This window comes from Jaculus jaculus, chromosome 6, assembly GCF_020740685.1.
Source record: "Jaculus jaculus isolate mJacJac1 chromosome 6, mJacJac1.mat.Y.cur, whole genome shotgun sequence".
Lineage (NCBI taxonomy): Eukaryota > Metazoa > Chordata > Mammalia > Rodentia > Dipodidae > Jaculus > Jaculus jaculus.
The window spans coordinates 163,499,342-163,517,907 of record NC_059107.1 but is presented as its reverse complement, the minus strand read 5'-3'; the positions used below and the strand labels follow the sequence as shown (position 1 = coordinate 163,517,907).

The window sequence follows — 18,566 nt, the reverse complement described above, 5'->3', positions numbered from 1 at the left end:
CAGGTCCTGAAGGTGATGTGATGTCTGCACTGAGCAATGGAAACCACTAGGCCTGCCCTGCCATGAACTCTGAGCCAAGATAAATCCTTCCTCCTTCAAGTTGTTTCTGTTAGGCATTTTTTCACAATGATGAGGAAATAACTACTATAGCTGGCTGTCAGGAAGGTGGCAGGAGTGAGCAGTGGGTTTCAGGAAAAGGAAAGGATGGGCACAAAGATCCTGGGAGCTCAGGGGGTGCCAACAAGCAGTTCTGCAGGAAATTAAGCAGCCCTGGGTCTGGCCAAAATGGGGACAGGGACAGGGAGGGCACTGAGCTCAGGGTCCGCAGGTACAACCTGGTCATAGGAAGATGTCAACAGGCTGGGAGGATGGACTGGGAGGGGGCATGCGGTGATAGGAAGGCATAGCCAGCTAAAGAGCAGACAGCCAAGGTCAGTGTCCTGGCCAGTAAGACTCACCTGCCCCTTCCTAAGGCCAACCTATCAGTGATCACTGCAGAGAAAAGTCTGCCAATGACAGGGCAGGCAGCCAGGCTCTACACCATGCGTATGTGTTCCCCTGCACAGCCCAGGATCCCTAAACCAGCCTTTCAGAGGGTTGCTAATAAAATGTTTTTACAGGGGCTGTGGTGATGGCTTAGCAGAGAAGGCACTTGCCTGTGAACACAGGTTCGATTCCCCAGTACCCAGATGCACAAGGTGGTGCCTGTGTCTGGAGCTTTCAGTGGCTAGAGGCCCTGGCACACTCATTCTCTCTTCCTCTCTCTCATTGCCCCTCTCTCTCTCACTCTCAAATAAAATACAAAAAACACATATACATATGTAGGCTTATGTATACACAGAGATGTGTGTACACAGCTGTGTATGTCTCTGTATACAGGTACAAATACATGCTATACAGGCATGTGCGTATGTATGTATATATGCTGGGGTATACAGGTACATGTTGATGTGTGCGTGTATATGTAGACAAGTACATGCGTAAGTGTACACATCTGCTCGCATGCATGTGTAGCACTTCCCTTCTCATTGTAGTACTAAATATCAGACCAGAAGCAGCTAATAGAAGCAAAGGGTTTTGATTGTCTGATAGTGTCAGGGGAAATTTTATCACAGCAGTACAGCAGCCAGCTGGGTGTGACATCTTGTCACCACAGCAGGAAGGAAGTAGAGGGAGCTACACTGTACCCAGCTGGGTTGGACTAATAAACCTCAAGGCTGGCCCACATACCTCCTCCATCAAGGCTCTACCGCCCAAAGTCTCTGTACCATTCTTAACTTGCCACACCAGAGAGTAAGTACACAGAACAAACCACCACAGCATGAGTACAGATGGGCCTGCATTTTCATATAGGCATGGGTATAGGTGCATGCGGGTGTGTATACAGGCATGGGTATACATGCATACCGGTGCGTATACAGGCATGTGCATACGTGCATGCCGGTGCGTATACAGGCAAGTGTATTCGTGTGTGTGGGTGTGTATACAGGCATGTGTATATGTGCATGCCGGTGTGTATATAGGCATGTACATATGTGTGTGCAGGTGAAACACAGATGAAACACAGGAATGCTGAGCACTGCCCAGGGTGTGCTTATACCAGAAAGCATTCACTGTTTATCTGAAAATGTAAACGGGCATTCTTTTCTATTTCTGGCATCCAGAACCCTCAGTAGCTCTGTGGGTGGGAGGAAGGAGGTGGGAGGGAGAAGCTTTTCTCTGAAGGTGGCCAGGCAAGGAGCCAGAAAACGTGTCTCCACTGACACGTCTTGCCTCTCCGTGTACAACCTGGGCAACAGATCGGATTCCAAGAGCAGGGATGACTTTGCCAACCACATTAGTTCAGGCTGCTCCTCAAGACTGCTTCCCCAGCCCCAAGGTGCACCAGGACTCTCAGCCTTAGGCTCCCAGATGAGAGAGGGCAAAGCCCACCAGAACCAGGGCTCGGGGACATAGGGTCTAATCTCAACCCTACTCCCCAAACATCCCTCACTGTCCCTGTGCTGCAGAGTCACCAACTTCCCTTAGGACAGAGTGTGTGGTAGTTTGAAAGGATATCTCCCAATAGATTCAGAAGATTTATTAAAGCATCTTGGATTTCTAGCCAGCAGGCTGGAGGAGGTATTACAGTGGACAGATCCTAGGGTCCAGTCCTGAGGTGTGGGGGTGGATTTGGAATTCCAATCTAAAGATATGCAAAGTGCTAAGTTCTACCTGGAGTTGCTGAAGCGTGCTTGCATGTGATGTTGGGGGAAGGGGTATCTCTCTCTGTCAGATCCTGTAAAAAAGAGGGCCAACTTCTGCTGTTATGGAACTTCCCCTGGATCTGTAAGCTTCAAATAAATTCCCTTCCTCCATAACTATGTCTACTCTGGAGTGGTACCCTTCAATGGACAACACTTGATCTTCCTCTGTAAAGCAATTCTTTAAAGTCTAACCTTGATTCTTCTAGAAAAACCAAACGAATACTGCCAAGGCTATTTCAATACCTGGAAAGTGCTATGTAGATTTGATCCTCAAAAAACATTGAAAGAAATGTCATTTACAGAGATACCACCTGTGCCACAGTCTGTGACCATGAGTACTAGGCGGCTTCCCAAAAGTGGCCAGTGGTCTGGGCTTCAGTAGAGAGCTCTGACCACAGCCTTCGGGAGGTTAGGGCTAGAAGACCACCCTCTCCTGGCAGTCCTATCCTGGCAGTGATTCACACTGTGTGAGCTTAGGTCCATTCAGTCATAATAGATACTAATGGCAAAAAGATATGCAAGAGGTGGCATTAGGAGTCACTGCAAAAATGTAAATTGTCACTTTCAAATATACATAAGCATTCCAGACACAGTATAGGCAAGGATCCCGCTGGGCACCCTGTGACTTGTGCTATCAGGAGGGTGGGTGTTAACAAGTGTTCATCGCTGCATGCTAAACACTGTTGGGAGCTGATGGCCTGGTGTATAAAAATCCTTTCATAATTCAAGAACAGTTTGATAGTTAAGCCAAATACTATAGATAGATGACTTTAGAATACACATGCTGTCTGCTTTGTACTACAAACTCTTAAAATTTAAATGACACAGGCAGGACAGTACAGAGGAAATGACAGTCTCATTCTGCTTTCTGCAGCTATGTGACGTATGCCCTTACTATGACATAAAACAAGATAAACTTTAAGAAATCCTTAACTTTTAGTCATTTAATTTCACTTAGCTATAAGCCTTGTTTTGGGAAATTTTTGGAAAAAAAATTATTCTTCCTGAACAAAAGTGTCAAACCTAACCCCTCCCAGCTTCCACATTTCCTATGGTTGTAAAAATGAATTCATGTTTGGCTGAAACTGCAGCCTGTGTAACTCTTTGACGTCCTTTCTGTGCTGCGGGCACCCACCTTCTGCATTCAACATGGACTCCATGCTTGGCAGAGCTCTGCCTGCCCCTGGCCCCACTGTAAGCAAATAACATGGGCTGGCCACAGGGATAGACTCTGTGTAGTACTCTCTGTTTGGACACACAAAGAGCCCTTCTCACTCAGAACCCTCTGGACAGTACTTCTGCTTCCATCAGCCCGAACCCCAAAGAAAGGACAAAGAGGGCAGAGTCCCTAGCCTGGGCAATGACTGCTACTCTCAGCTGCTAAGCTCCAGAGGCTGTGGACACTGACTGTCACAGCACGACCAGGCCTACTCTAGCTCAGAGCAGTGGGATTTGGCCAACATATATCTTGTGCAGACCTAGTGCATGATAATGAGTTCGTAACCCAGCCGTGAAGACTTACACTTAAGCTGGCAGGGAGAGGCATAGAGAGCGTGGGAGGAGTCAGGAAAAAATAAGTGAAGGACACCAGGACAAGGGAGCCAATGTGAACAAGAAAGAAAAGAAGGAGAGGAGGCAGCAGGGGACACATGAGGTGAGAAGGGAGAACAGGGTGCTGGCCCACACCTAAGTCCCAGGGAGTTCTGTAGGCACCTCCAGGGCACCAGTGATCCCAGTGTGAGGGCACTGGCAGAGACAGAGAAGTGTCCTCCAGCCACACTCAGCAGTGGTGGCTGTCCACTTTAAGCATAAATATGTTTGTCCCAAATAGTCAATCTAAGGGTGGTGGCTCTCCAGAGCCAATGACACTCGTCTGCACTTCTCAGAATAACTACTTCTGTGCATGGTCTCCACAAACACAGGCATGGAGGCCTAAAGCCACACCCTAATCTCTATGGCTTCCTCTGCTTCTCCCAAGAGAGAAAGGAAGCCATGCTTGATGGCAGACCAAGGAAACATGTGAAAAAGGTGTCACTATGACCCCACCATGAATGTCCCAGACTGCCTTTGTCCAGAGCCTGAATTCTCGTTTTACCTTAGCTGGGGCAGGAGTTGGTAGAGGCAGCCTGGCCCAGCAGGAACCATTTTGTGCCAGGAGCTGTTCCATCCACAACAGGAGCCAAAGAGCATGCAGTTAGTCAGGAATGAGCTCCTTACGCAAAAACTATGACCCTTACACACAAGAAATGATGGCTTCCACAGGGCACGTGATGGTCAAAAACTGGCTTCCGCCACTGACATAGTTGCTTTGATGAAGGAAATGGTCCCAGAGCCAGTGCTCTGAAGGGTCCTGCCTTCCTGGAGGTATAACTATCAGCTTCTCCTCAGACTTCTGCACTGGACACCAGCCTCTTCCCACAGGCTGGACCACTGCTAAGCCATCTTCTCCAAGGGACCACTGTTTACTGGCTATGCTACCAGTGCCACGCACCGTGGATTTGCTCTCTTTCCATCTTAACTTGCAGTTTCCTGGGATCAGTGTGAAACAATTCAGATTTAGATGGATTTCCGGAACCTGCAGTCTGAAAGGGTTTCTTTGAGGGATAGCCTCCAAGGTGACACTCCTTTAGCCTACCTGTCCTCTGGGACTTGTTAAGACAATTCCCAATGAACAGCCATTTTTCTTCTCCAACTCCTTTAATAAATTTTAGCATGATGTAGTGACACACTCCTGCACTAAGGAGGCTGAGGCAGGAGTATCACAAGATTAAAGCCTTCTTGGTCTTCAAAGTGAGACCATTTTTCCAATGATGATGATGAGGAGGAGGAAGAAGAAGTAGTAGTGTGTATGTGGTTTTATCAAAGTCAGATATAAATCAGATTTTTCTGTTAATTCCACTCACAATTCAGTGGCCATTTGAATCTGTGAATTAGTGCAAATTCTAGAAAGATCTGGTATCATCTAATTATTGTCTCTCCTTTCCTTCTATACCCCAAATAAATATGTATCAGTATAAGTCTATATTCATATTCTTAACTCACTGTGCTCTGCTAGGGCTTTTTTCTTCTAACCTGCCTTCCAATTCACTAATTGTCATGTTAGCTGTATCTAAGTTTTTAAGCATGCTCACTAAATACCCAATTTTGGTTAGCTGTGTTTTGCAAGTCCAGAAATCATTCTGGTCAGGACAGAGCACATACTGAGTTCTAGTCCTTGTGGGTATCTTCACACTTGTTGAGGTTCATGCACACTGGGGACAGCAGGGCTACAGGAGGGTGCCAACACAACAGGGAAGTTCCACTCCACCTGCTCAGGCTCTTCTGCCTACCCTCTCTCTGTAGCATCTACAGATGAGCTTACCCTGGACTCCACACAAGTCATCTACTCTGAGACAGAACATTTGTGGAAACAATTCAAGGTCTTTAGAACTCATTTTGTTCTACAGCTCACAGGTCTTTTGAAAAACTCCAGTGCTGAATCTCCTAAATGACACTTCAATCCCAGCCCTCCACGACCTGAGGCCCGGCGCTGAGAGAGCTGTGTGACCCTTCTACACTCACTGGTCACTCTTTGCCTTGGAGGAAGCAGAGACAGCTTCCAAGTTCCCAAGCCCAGTTAAGCCAGGATTCACTCCAAGGCTGCCAAAATTATGACTCCCTTCGAGATCATTTCTTCTGGGTTTAGCTATGCCAGCTGTGCTGGGCACATCTCTGTATGGCTTGGCACTTAAGTCCTTGTTTCCCTGACAGTAGTTCCACTTTTTCAAGATATTGATTTCAATTTCTTTATATTTTTCTTCTGTTGTGTTGATTTCTTTGTTTGCTGGCTGTGTAAACACGCACATCTGCTTTGCTTATAGTCTTCCATAGGAACCCTGGCTGAAATTATCCAGCAGCTGCTCCTGAAGTCAAGGCTCCTCCTTGCTCCCACATTTGCTCCAATTTCAAAATCAGTGGTTTAGGTTTCCATTCTCATTCAGTGAGAAACTACACCATCTGCCCCAGAATGCAGGTCTCCCGTGGCCTCCGCATCAGCCACCTGTTCCTCTAGATAGGCTCTGCTTCCTGCCCTGTGCATCCCAAAGACCACCTCCTCTCAAGGCTTCCATTATGGACACAACCCTCTTCCTTCCCACAATGCATTTGTAACCAGACAGCACCCTCTCTAGAGGTTCAGGGATGCTGGAGACACTGCACTCCACATGAGGATTACTTAAGTGCCTTCTGGAGATTCTTCAGCCTTTCCTTACCACACAGAAATAAAGTAATGATGCCAAAGGCCTCTCCTAGCCTTCCTCCACTCAGCTCCTTCTCCATTCTGTTAGGACTTCTGGGCCCACATTCTTACACCACTGAAACTCCAAAGTTCCCAACCTCAGCTCTGCAGAGCAATCAGCTCCTTTGCAAACTACCCTAAACCCATAACCTCTCCTTTCTTATGAGCAACTCCTGGAGAGTTCCACACACCAAAGGGTCAGTGGTTTCTGAAGTAAATGCCAGCCTTCCCTGGACACACGGAAAAGAGGCAGTGGGGTTTCAAGTGCCCTTCATGAAAGCTGCACACTCTCTGCTGCAAGCAGGGCTCCCTGGAAGTTTGACCCCACTGCTTCCATGTGCTGTGAGGGATGATGACTCCCAGCCAGGACCTGAACCCTGCTGACTGCACATCTCCTGCCTGCAAGGTTGCAAAGTCTGATGTACTTATGTCATGACCATTACAGAAATACTCTGAGGTTTCACTGAAGAATAGAAGCAGATGGGTGGTACAGCTTTGTGACTCCAGACAGCTCCTGTGGTGGGACAAGCCGGAGCCTGCATGGAAATAAAAGGTGCTTCATGGAAGGGCACAGGCACAGGGGTCTCCTTATGGGGTTGTTGTCAACCATCCAAACAAGCAAACGGTGAAGATGCACCAAACTGCCTTCTGAACCACAGCTCCTAAGAAAATCAATTCAAGTAGTTCACCGACTTAGCCCTGGAGGATACAAGCTTTGGTCACAACACACATCCCAGGAAACATGAAATCTGCCTGCAGAGGGGCATAGAAGGAAGACAAGAACCTGATAGGACTGTTTAACTCAAAGCTCCTGCAAATCGTATTTCAGAGAACCAAATGAAGCTGAGGAACACTAGTGAAACTGCTGGTTGGAAAAAAAATCCAACTTCAGACAAGTGTGATGGCACCAGAGTGTGACAGTGCACTGAGAGGCCCAAGAGCAGCACTGGGATGGAAAGTAGCTAAGAAGAAACCTGAACCAAATAAAGTATCAGGAAGGAAACATGTCACACGACCGAGTATGGAGATTGGGCAATAACCATTAGACACAGAGCTGGGCAGCAGACTCAATAAAGAAACAGAATGAAGTTGGTAATTCACGCGTCTCCTATTTATAATGTCACTCAGTCATTTTGCAACTCAATTGCATTCCAGTGGCTGTGACAGTTTTCCCTTGCTTCCAGAGCAGTGAGGACCAGGCAGGGAAGCCTGCATGCCCACATGGGGCCCACAGCCAGGACTGTTCTAACCAAATGCATCAGAGCAGTGACTTGCTAGACTTACCCAGGACTCTGCAACAGCAAGTCTCTCATCGGCAGCTCACTACTGAGTGGCTGTCACAAGTACATATCAGGCTCTGCCTGGCACTGTGCTGCTAATGCTCTGTTCATTAATTTAACAAACTACCAGGAGGATGTGACTGGAATGGGCAGGCCTTATCTCTCAGTGTTCATTTAATTAAACTCTCCATTGCAGGATGACAGTCAGCACAACGCAGGGGGAATTGTTTTAAGTACGAAGGTAAAAAGTATTTCAAAGTCTCCACTTAAACTTGAAAGTGTAATCTAAAATTGCCTGAACACACACTATAATTTTTCTATAATATTGATGATGTTATTTCCAGGCTTGGTAATTAATTGGATTCCATGGAGAAATTATCCCAACCTCCTTGCTAGCAAAATGATGCACACACAGGCACGAGGATGCACCCACAGCAAAGGATGACCATCAACAGGCACCCTGTCGCCTAGATGAGATAGCCACCTGGCTAACTCAGAAGGAAGGATGGCTTCCAGCATGCCCCTCACCTTCAAGCCATGCTCCTCATGGGTTCCCACACAGCACACATACAGGGACCAAGCAGCTCAGCTGCTGACCTACGTGCATGGGATGTACAACGTGATCAGGCCCAAGTGCCACCGGTCAAATGAGGACAAGGACAGCAGTGTGGAAGTCCCGCAGCACAGAGGTCTCCCATGCTCAGTGAGATGCTGCACTGGAGCCCAGCTTACCATCAATTCGGCTCACCAGTTCTTCCAACATCTTCACCTTCATTTGAATCCCAGGTTGGGCAAAGGTATAATTGTCCTGAGGAAAAATAACAACGTGTATTATATGCATATAAAACAAAATACCTACTCCTAAGAGGAAAAAGACACTGAAATACCTTAATAATAGTGAACAGTTTTATTACCAAACCAATTCACAAACTGCTAGGTTGCATCTTGAGAAATGACTGCAGGGACGCACACTGCGTGACAAAGCATGGGACCATCAGGCCCTACTTTAACGGAGCCCAGGTTTCTGATGTCACAGGATGCCAGCATTTCTGTATGTAAATGCAGGATATTTACATTTAAATTGAACACACAGGTACCCAGTATCCACATCATTGAGCAGAACCATCTGCTGGAATGGTTGCCTTGCTGGGCACCTGGACATAAGCGCTCGACCCACCAAGAAGCTGACAGGAAATGGACAATGTGCTCATCGCTAAGAGTGCGAGCACTGTGGGACAATCCAAGTGTTCACAGCAGGGTCAACCAGGAACAAGCAACTGCTCTCAGAGATGTGTGAAGCTCAGGGGATGCTCACCTGAGCTAAGCAAGGAAACCTGCGGGCCCCAGCTCTAATAGTCAGGAGCAGATAACCTCTCTGGGCTCCAGCTTCATCATGACACAGTAAGAACAATCAGCCTTCCTCCTCGGACAACCCCGAGGCTTCAGGGAACTCACATAAGCAGCACATGGAAGGGGATTCCAGACACAGTGAAGTTTGCAAACAGGCGGAGCCATTACCACTGTGGTCACTGCCCAACAGAGCAGAGAGGCACGGTGACTCCCTGGCCCACAACCCAGCCTGGGAACGACAGCACAGCATCCGGTCTGCTCTCCACAGTGCTGTCTGACTGCACTTGCGCAGGGCCAAGTCTAACGCGTAAGTACGGGTGGCGGCAACGCAGGCACAACAGAGATGCACTGGGACATTGTGGCACAAAGAATGCCAATCTTGTAGAAAGGAATCCCTCTGCAATCCAGCGACAGTGTGATCGCAGAGTGGGCCTCGGTGATACTGAAAGCTGAATTCAACCTGCTGCAAGTGGCTCTGAGGACAGGAGGGGCCATGAGCCTAGGAAATCAGGTGTCTTTAACTCATGCCAGACTCAGACCTCCAGAACTGAGATTTCAATTGTGTCTATAAAGGCATAAAGTCTAGGCGATTTGTTAAGGTAGCAATGAATTAGAGAGGCACTCTGCTGGGGCTTCTAAGGAGCACTAAGAAATGGACAGGACAGAACTGGGAGACAAAAAAAACAATGAGGGGCCTGTGTGTCACATCGGCCCAAGCCTCACCAGCACTGCGGACAGCCTGCAGCAGTTGCGCCCTCAGAGAGTCACCCTGGGTAAAGTCATCCAAGTCTCACTAGCAGGCCACTGGCAACCAGGACTAGGCAGGATAGAAGTACTGGGCAGGGCAGAGGCTCGGATTGGCAGGGTGGGCCTCCGTTACAGCAAACAGGGTCTGTACCTTGCAAACAGTGGGTGTCCTGCTGCCTGTACTCCAAGGGCACTGAGGGTCTGCAGTCACCAGGGCCACAGGAGGTGAGAGAACCCACGCACCTTCCTGGCCTTGAGCCCAGGAGGGAGGTGGAGCCCCCTGCCCCACCCCTGCATGCTCCCACGGACAGGAAATGCCCCCAGGGTTTAGAAAGGAAAGCAATGGAGCAAAAGCAGAGAACAGGCCTCAGAGGTCCCTTGGACATGGCAACAACACTAACAGTGCCCAGCACCTGAGGCCAGAGGGACTTTTCCCAGAGATGTGGGGCTGAGGACAATGTAAGGCCAGCAGTATCTCACAAGGCCTGGAGGGAGAGCCAACCTGCTCCCTTGCTGGGATGCCTCACCCAGGTGAACCTGAACCTAAAACGAACACCTCTGCAACAAAGCCAAGAAGAGCTGGGCCTACCAACCTTGCTCAGACCCACACCAGGCCACTGGCCTCACTCAGAAGCATGTCACACCTGCATGGGACCTTGGGCAGCAGGAAGAACAGGTTGTGGGAAACGATGGAACTGTCCCCTGCAGGGCATTGAGATGGACTTTTATTCCAGATTTGAGGAGCCACTCTGACAAATGTATAAATTCTCCTATAATGGAAGGCTGTCAGGCTCAGAGTCCACTGATGGGGCTCCTAGGCCTGAAGAAGCCACACTGGTCCTGGTGAGGGCGGCACACCCTGTGAGCTGAGTTGAGCTGGAGCCAAGGCTGAAGACGCAGTGGAAGTACAAATGTTTTGGAACTCAAAGGGTAGAAGAATATTTATTTGGAAATAGCCTTCAGTTCTTCTGAAAGCATTCATCTTTGGACCTGAGCTTGAAAAGGTTAGCCTGTAAAGCTTCACTTCTCCTGAGAGACTGTGTAACGAAGGGCACGGTATGCATGCTCAGGCTCATGGAAGAATTTCTGATGTCAGGTGGAACAGTTCAGCTGGAGAGAAGTAAGATGGGAAAGAAACAAAGAGTGGTCTGCAATCTTAGGTTCAGGGAAACCTTGCAGGCTGTCTACTGGTGTTCTGTTCTGACAAACCTCATAGGCCACACTCACCTGGGTGGCCTCAGAAGAACAGCATACTGGAAGGAGCAGGAGTCTCTACAAGGGCTGGGATAAACCGGGGTCTCCTACCTACATAGCTGACCAGGGATGTACGGCTAAAAGAAAACTGAAGAAGCAAGGAATACAAGTCCTTGGAACTGAGGTCTGCTTCAGGTGGTCAGAACTCCCTTAGTGCCTCTCTTACACGTCCTATCCCCCAAAACTCCTATCAGTGTAGAGTGTCCATTAATACATGGAAGAACAGTGGACCCAGCCCCTAGGCCTGACTCAAGGACAACCACGCCCCATGGGCTCTGCTGCATGGGATGGACCTGGCCATGGCCCAGCAGCACTGGATGGAGGCAGGAGCCTGGACACACGAGATTCGGCCAGTCTGAGACAAAATTCTGAGGTTTAGTTGCCTCGATCTGCCACTAGTTTGTTTTCTTTCTTAGTTGCTTCTTTCTCAGTAGTTAAAAACCCAGGGAGGGAAGAAGATTATTACAAATCTAAACTCTGAGAAAATGATACCAGAGTCTCTAAGAGACATAAAGGAAAATGAAGAAAGGAGGAAGGAGAGGATGAGGGAGGAAGGGAAGGAGGGGAGAGGGCAGGAACGAAGGTGCTATTTGTTTTGAAAAGACCTGCCAAGGCTGATGAGAAGGCTCTGACATTCTGTCAATGGACTGGGGACATGGACACCAGCACAGAGGGCAAATGAAACTTGGAGGGCAAAGACCCCTTGGTAGAGGGTCAGGTGGGAGCTGAGCCCTTTCTCTGAGTTAGGCTTAGGGAATGAGTCCAGGCACCAGAAAATCCTTCTAGTAGCTGAAAAGCCTGTGGAGGGAACTCCAAGGAGGCACTGGAGCTGAGGACTGCACAGTTCAGGGGCTGAATGAGAAGATGAAGGCAAGGGAAGCCTATGGGGTGCTCCGCACACAACTGACTGTCACCAACACATCCAAGCAGAACCAAAGCTTCCCAGGGCCCCTTACTCACCACCGCCCCCATAGAAGTCCACATAGCAGGCACAGCAAACTCCTCACATGGAAACCACACAGGCCTGCAGCAACACATATGCCAGGAGACCGTGAACTTAGAGCAATATGACAGCAACAACACTAACATCGCCACCTACATGAGATGTTCCAAGTGTGCCGGTGCACAGGACAAACGTCTGTGAAGAACTGTGACAGGCAGGCTTCCCAGCAACAAAGGCACATCAGCAGGCAGACACCCGCAGCCCGGGCCCACAGTTCTCCACATCACTGCACGACAGAGAACTTCTCTGCAGAACTTCCCTAAGACACCTGGACAAACTAAAGCACACCCTCCACCGGCCAAGCTGGAAGGCCACAGCTGCGCCTGTGAAGTGGGCAGCTCACTCACAGTGCCTCTCACAAGGGCCAAAGAGTCCCACCAGTAACCAGAACCTCTGCCTCCCCACCACCCTCAACCCGACAGGAACTAAATCCACTTCCTCACCCAGGCCTAACTCTGCCCGGACTCCACTCTGAAAGTGTGTTGGCAGGAGGTCAAGACCGTTCTGAGGAAGCTGGAGAGCTGACAGTAAGACTGAGGCACAGCTACAGTCCCATCATTAAAAGACGCTCAGAGCCATGCAATGCAGAAGTAACAGCTGGACCAAAGAGGATGTGAACGTCAGTCGCAAGACAACTGCCGCAATGGAGACAGAATGACGACGAGGGCTTCCCACCCACGATGCAGCCCCTGGCAGTCCCAACAGCTACCTACTGACCCGTCCTGCTTGGCTGGCTGAACCTGCACTTAGGACTTCACACTTACTCCTGTTAGCATGTTCATGGCTTGGTTCTGGGACGGCAATGCAGGCAGCAGAGTACACTCTGAATCTTGATTACGTCATCTATCACACTGGCCATCCCTCCAGGCCTGGAAGCCCTGGTTAAGCTGATATCCTCAATGTCTCCATTAAGCAACTGTGAAGAGGAGGGAAGAACAAGGCCAAGGACAGGCTGACAGGAGCCTCTCAGGGAAGTCAGCACAGAAAGACATGAGCGAGTGAAAGCACACAGAGCCTTCGTGACTCCTTGCTCTCCCATTCGCCACCTTGACCTATCCTGCTCCCTCCTCTGTGAATCTACAAAAGGGACAGGCACCCTCTTCACAAGGCACAAAGGGGGTTGAGTGAGTAAACGACTAAATGACCCTATAATGGTGCTCACCAACCTCCCAGTGCCTAGCTTTCAAGGCTGGTTGGCCACGGACGCTGGCTGAGGCCAGGTATCCTTCAAGCACAACAGGGTAGCCAGCCTCCTCCTGTAACCCTCCAAGTGCAGGCCATGCTGCAGGCTCGCTCTCAGGTGCAAGCTGGCCAGGAGCACAAACCTGCAATAACCCGGAAGTTCATCCCTGCTCAGGCCCAGCTATGGAGAGCTCAGAATGGAACTACTGCCAAGAGAGAGGAGAGACTGCTGTGAACCTGGAGGAAATGAGCCCAGAGGGCACAGCCAGTCTCCAAAGGCTACCTGCTAACAGCTCCAGCCCCGTTATGTTCTAGACAAGGAGCAACCTAAATGACAGTGACTGGACATGTGGTGACTGGGAAGAGAAGGATGGGAGGCACTCAGAGGATATCTCAGTGCTAAGAAACCATCACGTGTGGCACAATAAGGATCACAGAATTCACATTAGGAGTTAACTTGAATGAGGAACTTGAGTTACTGAGAATGTACCAATATTGGCTTAAGAGTTACTTAAACTAGGAGATTGAGAGGAACTGTAACGTCATTATTGGTTTATGGATCCTACAATGTCACATAGACGTCAAACACTCATGATGGGAAATGGTGTTGGCAAGGGACTACAAGGGACTCTAATTTTCTACGTTTTCTGAAAATCTGAAGCTACTCTAAAATAGGGGTCATTAGTTGAAAAAAATCACTCAAAAATAAGGTAGAAAGGAAAGTTAAAATCACAAAAGATAAAATCAATAGAATGAAAGTCACATAGCTATAGTGGGATTTTGGCATAAACTTGTTTGAACTAAACACAGTGAGGGAATCAAGAGAGTGAATGCTGGGTGCAAGCAATCAACAAGCCACTCTCACTGACGCAAACAGGATCCCCAGGATGAGAAAAGAGCCCAACCCCGGCCCGAGGAGAAGGAAGCTGTGCTTGGTACCACAGAACCTCACCAAAAGAAAAGACAGTGGTCACAAGTTAGCAAGAATATGTCATAGCCATGAACAACAGTGACACACCAATCCAAAGTAACACAGTAACCAACACCAAGACTCAAATTATGAGACAAAAACCCAACAAACACAAAGGAGAAATGAGCAGACATAATTGCACATAGGTATCTCAACAGTACACAACAAAAACTAAAAAATAGAAAAAGGAAACAGATCCTGAGAGAGTGCGGAAGACTGGGAAAACCCAACCACCAGCGTGACCGACCGTGACGGAGACCTCCCCCACCGCCAGCGTGACCGACCGTGACGGAGACCTCCCCCACCACCAGTGTACCCTCTCTCATCAATGCAGAACAAGAACATACATGATATAGTCACCAAGACTGGAATGAGTCTCAGCACTAGATATAATCACCATCGTCAGGGACAAAAGGACTCACCATAACATGTTCCTATTAAAACCAAAGGGATAATGTTAATACAGTGAATAGCAATAAATCAATGAATTAGACTGCCCTTTTAAATTTCAAATTTAACTTTCTTTCAATGATTTGATATTTTTAAATTTTTAATTATTTAAATAAATTACCAAGAGAAGAAATTTTAAATCTAGATACAATTAAGCAGAACAGAAACTTAATTTATTTTCTTATGAAGAAACTCCCAGGCCAAGATGGCTTCACTACTGAATTCTATGTAGCATTTAAGGAATAAACAAATAATATATTCTAAAATAAACCCTCATGCTTAGGAGGAATCAGATATACAGAAAACAGCTGGAAAGCTATAAAAATTTATGAAAACTATATGTATGTATAGATATATACATGTATATATACATACACATCATATATGTATCAGCATCATATATATATATGATATATATAAAGATAATACCATTAAACTATTACCATATAAAGTACTACTTTAAAGTACAAAAATCAGAAATAAACTTAACAAGGTATAAGTAAAATTCACACACTGAAAACTATAAAATATTTGTAAAAATAAACTTCTTAGAAAACTATAACATGTTCATGGATCATAAGACTCTATATATTATTAGTACTGTCCGTTTTAGAAGAATTGACTTTTATAGCTAACATAATCCTAATGAAAATATAATCAAGCTTTTTCTTTTCTTTTTTTTTTGGGGGGGAGGGTAGGAAATGCCAGGCTAATAATAAACCATATGCCCAGGATGAAAAGTCTTTAAGATGATTTCTCAGAACAATGTAGTTGAAGAACTCACCTGACTGCTCTAGGAAATGCTAGTGACTCAAACAGAATGAACTAACACCCACCAGCAGCCTGGTGAATAAATACCAAGTCCAGAAACACACACCAGACAGTCACCTAATTCTCAACAAAGGTGCCAAAGCAATTGAATGTGAAAACAAAGTAAAAATGTGTTCAACACCTGGTATTACATTCATTCGAATATCTAGACAGAAAAGCAACAATCCCAATACTTTCCTCGCAGATACACAAAAACTAAGGGAAGCCAGTGTACAGATATGAGCATAGAACTAGAGCCCTTCAGAAGACAGACACGGAAGAGCATCTTGGCATCCTGGGTAGTGGAAAAGGGTGGTCAGTCAGGACACAGAAAAGAGTCAACCCCCACCAAGAAAATAAATTTGGTTTTATCAAAATTGAGACATTCTGCTCATTAGAAGGTGCTATCAAGAAAATGAACTTGCCAGGCATGGTGGTGCACGCCTTTAATCCCGGCACTTGGGAGGCAGAGGTAAAGAGGATCGCCGTGAGTTCGAGGCCACCCTGAGACTCCATAATGAATCCCAGGTCAGCCTGGGCCAGAGTGAGACCCTACCTAGAAAACACAAAAGAAGAAGAACTTAAACAGACGGGAAGGAAGTGTTCTCACGTGCTTGCAAAGGCTAGCATGCTGCATGAGGAAGAGCAGGGTGGGAGCTGGCGGAGCCGTGTCCTGCGTGCAGACAGAAGGGGCAGATGCGTATGTGAGGACAGGACGCCACGTGACGCAGTCACCTCGGGAAGAGAGCTGGCATCTTGTTATAAAACTAAACATCCTTCTACGTTATGACCCAGACAGTGCCCTCTTAGGAAATGTCTCCAGAGAAATTCACATGTCAACAATTAGACATACATGAATGCTCACAGGAACTTCATTCTTAAGATCCACAGTAGAAATACTTTGGCATCAAAGTAGGACAGCTAAGTGGTGGTAAACTCAAAACAACAGAGAACTTGGTAATTTAAAGGAATAAACTGTTCCTTCAGACAAGAAAAGGGATCATCATGTTTTTCAATGCTATTTTAAAATGTTTTTAAATATTTTATTTTTTATTTCTTTATTTGAGTCAGAGAGAAAGAGAGAAGGAGAGAAGGAGGGAAGGAGGGAGAGAGAGGGAGGGAGGGAGAGAGAGAGAGAGAGGGGCAGATAGAGAAACTGGGTGCACCAGGGCTTACAGCCAATGCAAACAAACTCCAGATGCATGTGCCACCTTGTGCATTTGGTTTACTTGGATACTGGGGAATCAAAGCTGGGTCCTTAGGCTTCACAGGCAAGTCCTTAACCACTAAACCATCTCCCCAACCCCTCACTGCTAGCTTAAAATAAGTTATTTTTGGTCTTCATTTTTAAATTTCTTGCTGCTTAGTGACTCTTTCTTAATGGATCCTCTTTTGTAGCCAGTAAGTAGCACATTCTTGTCTGCTTAAGGACCCTTTGTAAAATGTAGCCACATGCCCTCCATGACCATGGCTCTCAAATCCTATCTCCAGGCTCTTTCACATGGTATGATCCAGGTCCACACCCACCCAGGACCTCTGAGGACTGCTGCTCTGAGTGTGGACTGTCCACCATAAAGCACACAAAGGCCATGCAAGAGCCACTCTGCCAAGTGCAGTGGCCCCTTCCTGCTCTCCTTCCTTTGAGCTGAGTGGGCAGATAGCAGGACCTGGGATTTTGATAACTCAGGGTCCGGCTGTCTGAGCTCCCTTCTGAGGGTCACCATAGCCGTATTGAGGACCATCACCATGCCAGAGAAAATCCACTCAAGCCCTAGCTACTGGCCTGCTTGTGTGACCTTCCCAAGTTGCAGAATGCACAGCCACCTTCCTCCCATTCCTATCACAGCCAGCCACTAACCACTGCTCACAGTGACTAACACTTCCCCAAGGAAAGGAAATATAAGGGACTAATTATAAAAGGCAACGGTTCTTTTCTCTGAAGAAGCTGTCCTCCTCAGTAATGAGTCTGAGAGTAATAGTATGACTTCAGGGTAGGCAAGCAAGGAGTCATAATTCAAGAAGTAATGGCCAAGCGAGAACCCTGGCATGAGTGCTGTTGGGGAAATGAGCAAACTGGCAGGAGCACAGGAAAAACCCATATACACCCACGAGCCTTCAGCAGCCTGGCACTTCAAACTGGACCCTGATCTTAGACCCCAGAAGAGCAAGGGCTGAGATGCCATGAGTTCAGCAGCTGGGAACCCAGAAGGTTCACATTCACAACAGCCTCATCAGGCCAGACACCTGTGTCAACACAATCCCTTTCAAAGAACTATTATCAGGATCAGCTAGGACATGTTCTGTAATCTACACCAAAACCAATCTCTAATGCTAGCCATTTATACCAAGCAGTGTTAATAGACAATCCACATGCAGATCACAGGAAGCTGAAGCAGAAGGATCATGAGTTCCAAGCATGCCTAGGTTACACAGAAAGGCCGTCTCAAAACACAAAATCTGGGGCCACTGGAAGAAACAATGGCCTACCATGGTGTTTCTGCTTTCAACTGAACCTCTTCCTCTCAGCATGCTTCAGAGTGAGCCTCCCTGCAGATCCCAAGCACTCATCTGCTCCACAGTTGGCAGGAGGCCTCAGCTCACATTCCAGAGGAGACAGGGAATGAGAGCCACAAAAACCCCGTGCAGCTGGCCGGCATATGACCCAGAGAAGACAAGTGGAGGATGCCACGCCCAGAAGGCCAGCAGGGAAGGAAGGATGTGCAAGGGCTTCTCCACACTAACTTACCAATTTTCAGCAGAACCTTATCCTCCACCCACCTCCCATGAATGAAGGAGAGCAGCACTACATTGGTGACTCACTATCATAGCTTAAATCAGAAGCATTGGAAACTCAAGACCAGGACCCCTACAAACCCTCACCCACATACCACAGCCCCATGTGCACCCAGCCAGCCAGCCTGAGACACCCTCGGTACTGCAGAACCAGCAGCCACACGGGCTCTATGCCATAGCCAAGTGAACTGCTTCACCACAGGTA

General features: G+C 47.6%; 1 protein-coding gene across 3 annotated transcripts in view; it reads right to left on the bottom strand.

The window, feature by feature from the left end:
• The window catches only part of Tbc1d22a (TBC1 domain family member 22A), a 306,659-nt gene that overhangs the window by 137,221 nt on the left and 150,872 nt on the right, over positions 1-18,566 (bottom strand). For all 3 annotated transcript variants that reach the window (XM_004650395.2, XM_045153248.1, XM_045153247.1), the window contains one exon: positions 8,535-8,610. In XM_004650395.2, the coding sequence (XP_004650452.1) occupies positions 8,535-8,610 (76 nt within the window). The remainder of the gene's footprint in view (positions 1-8,534; positions 8,611-18,566) is intronic.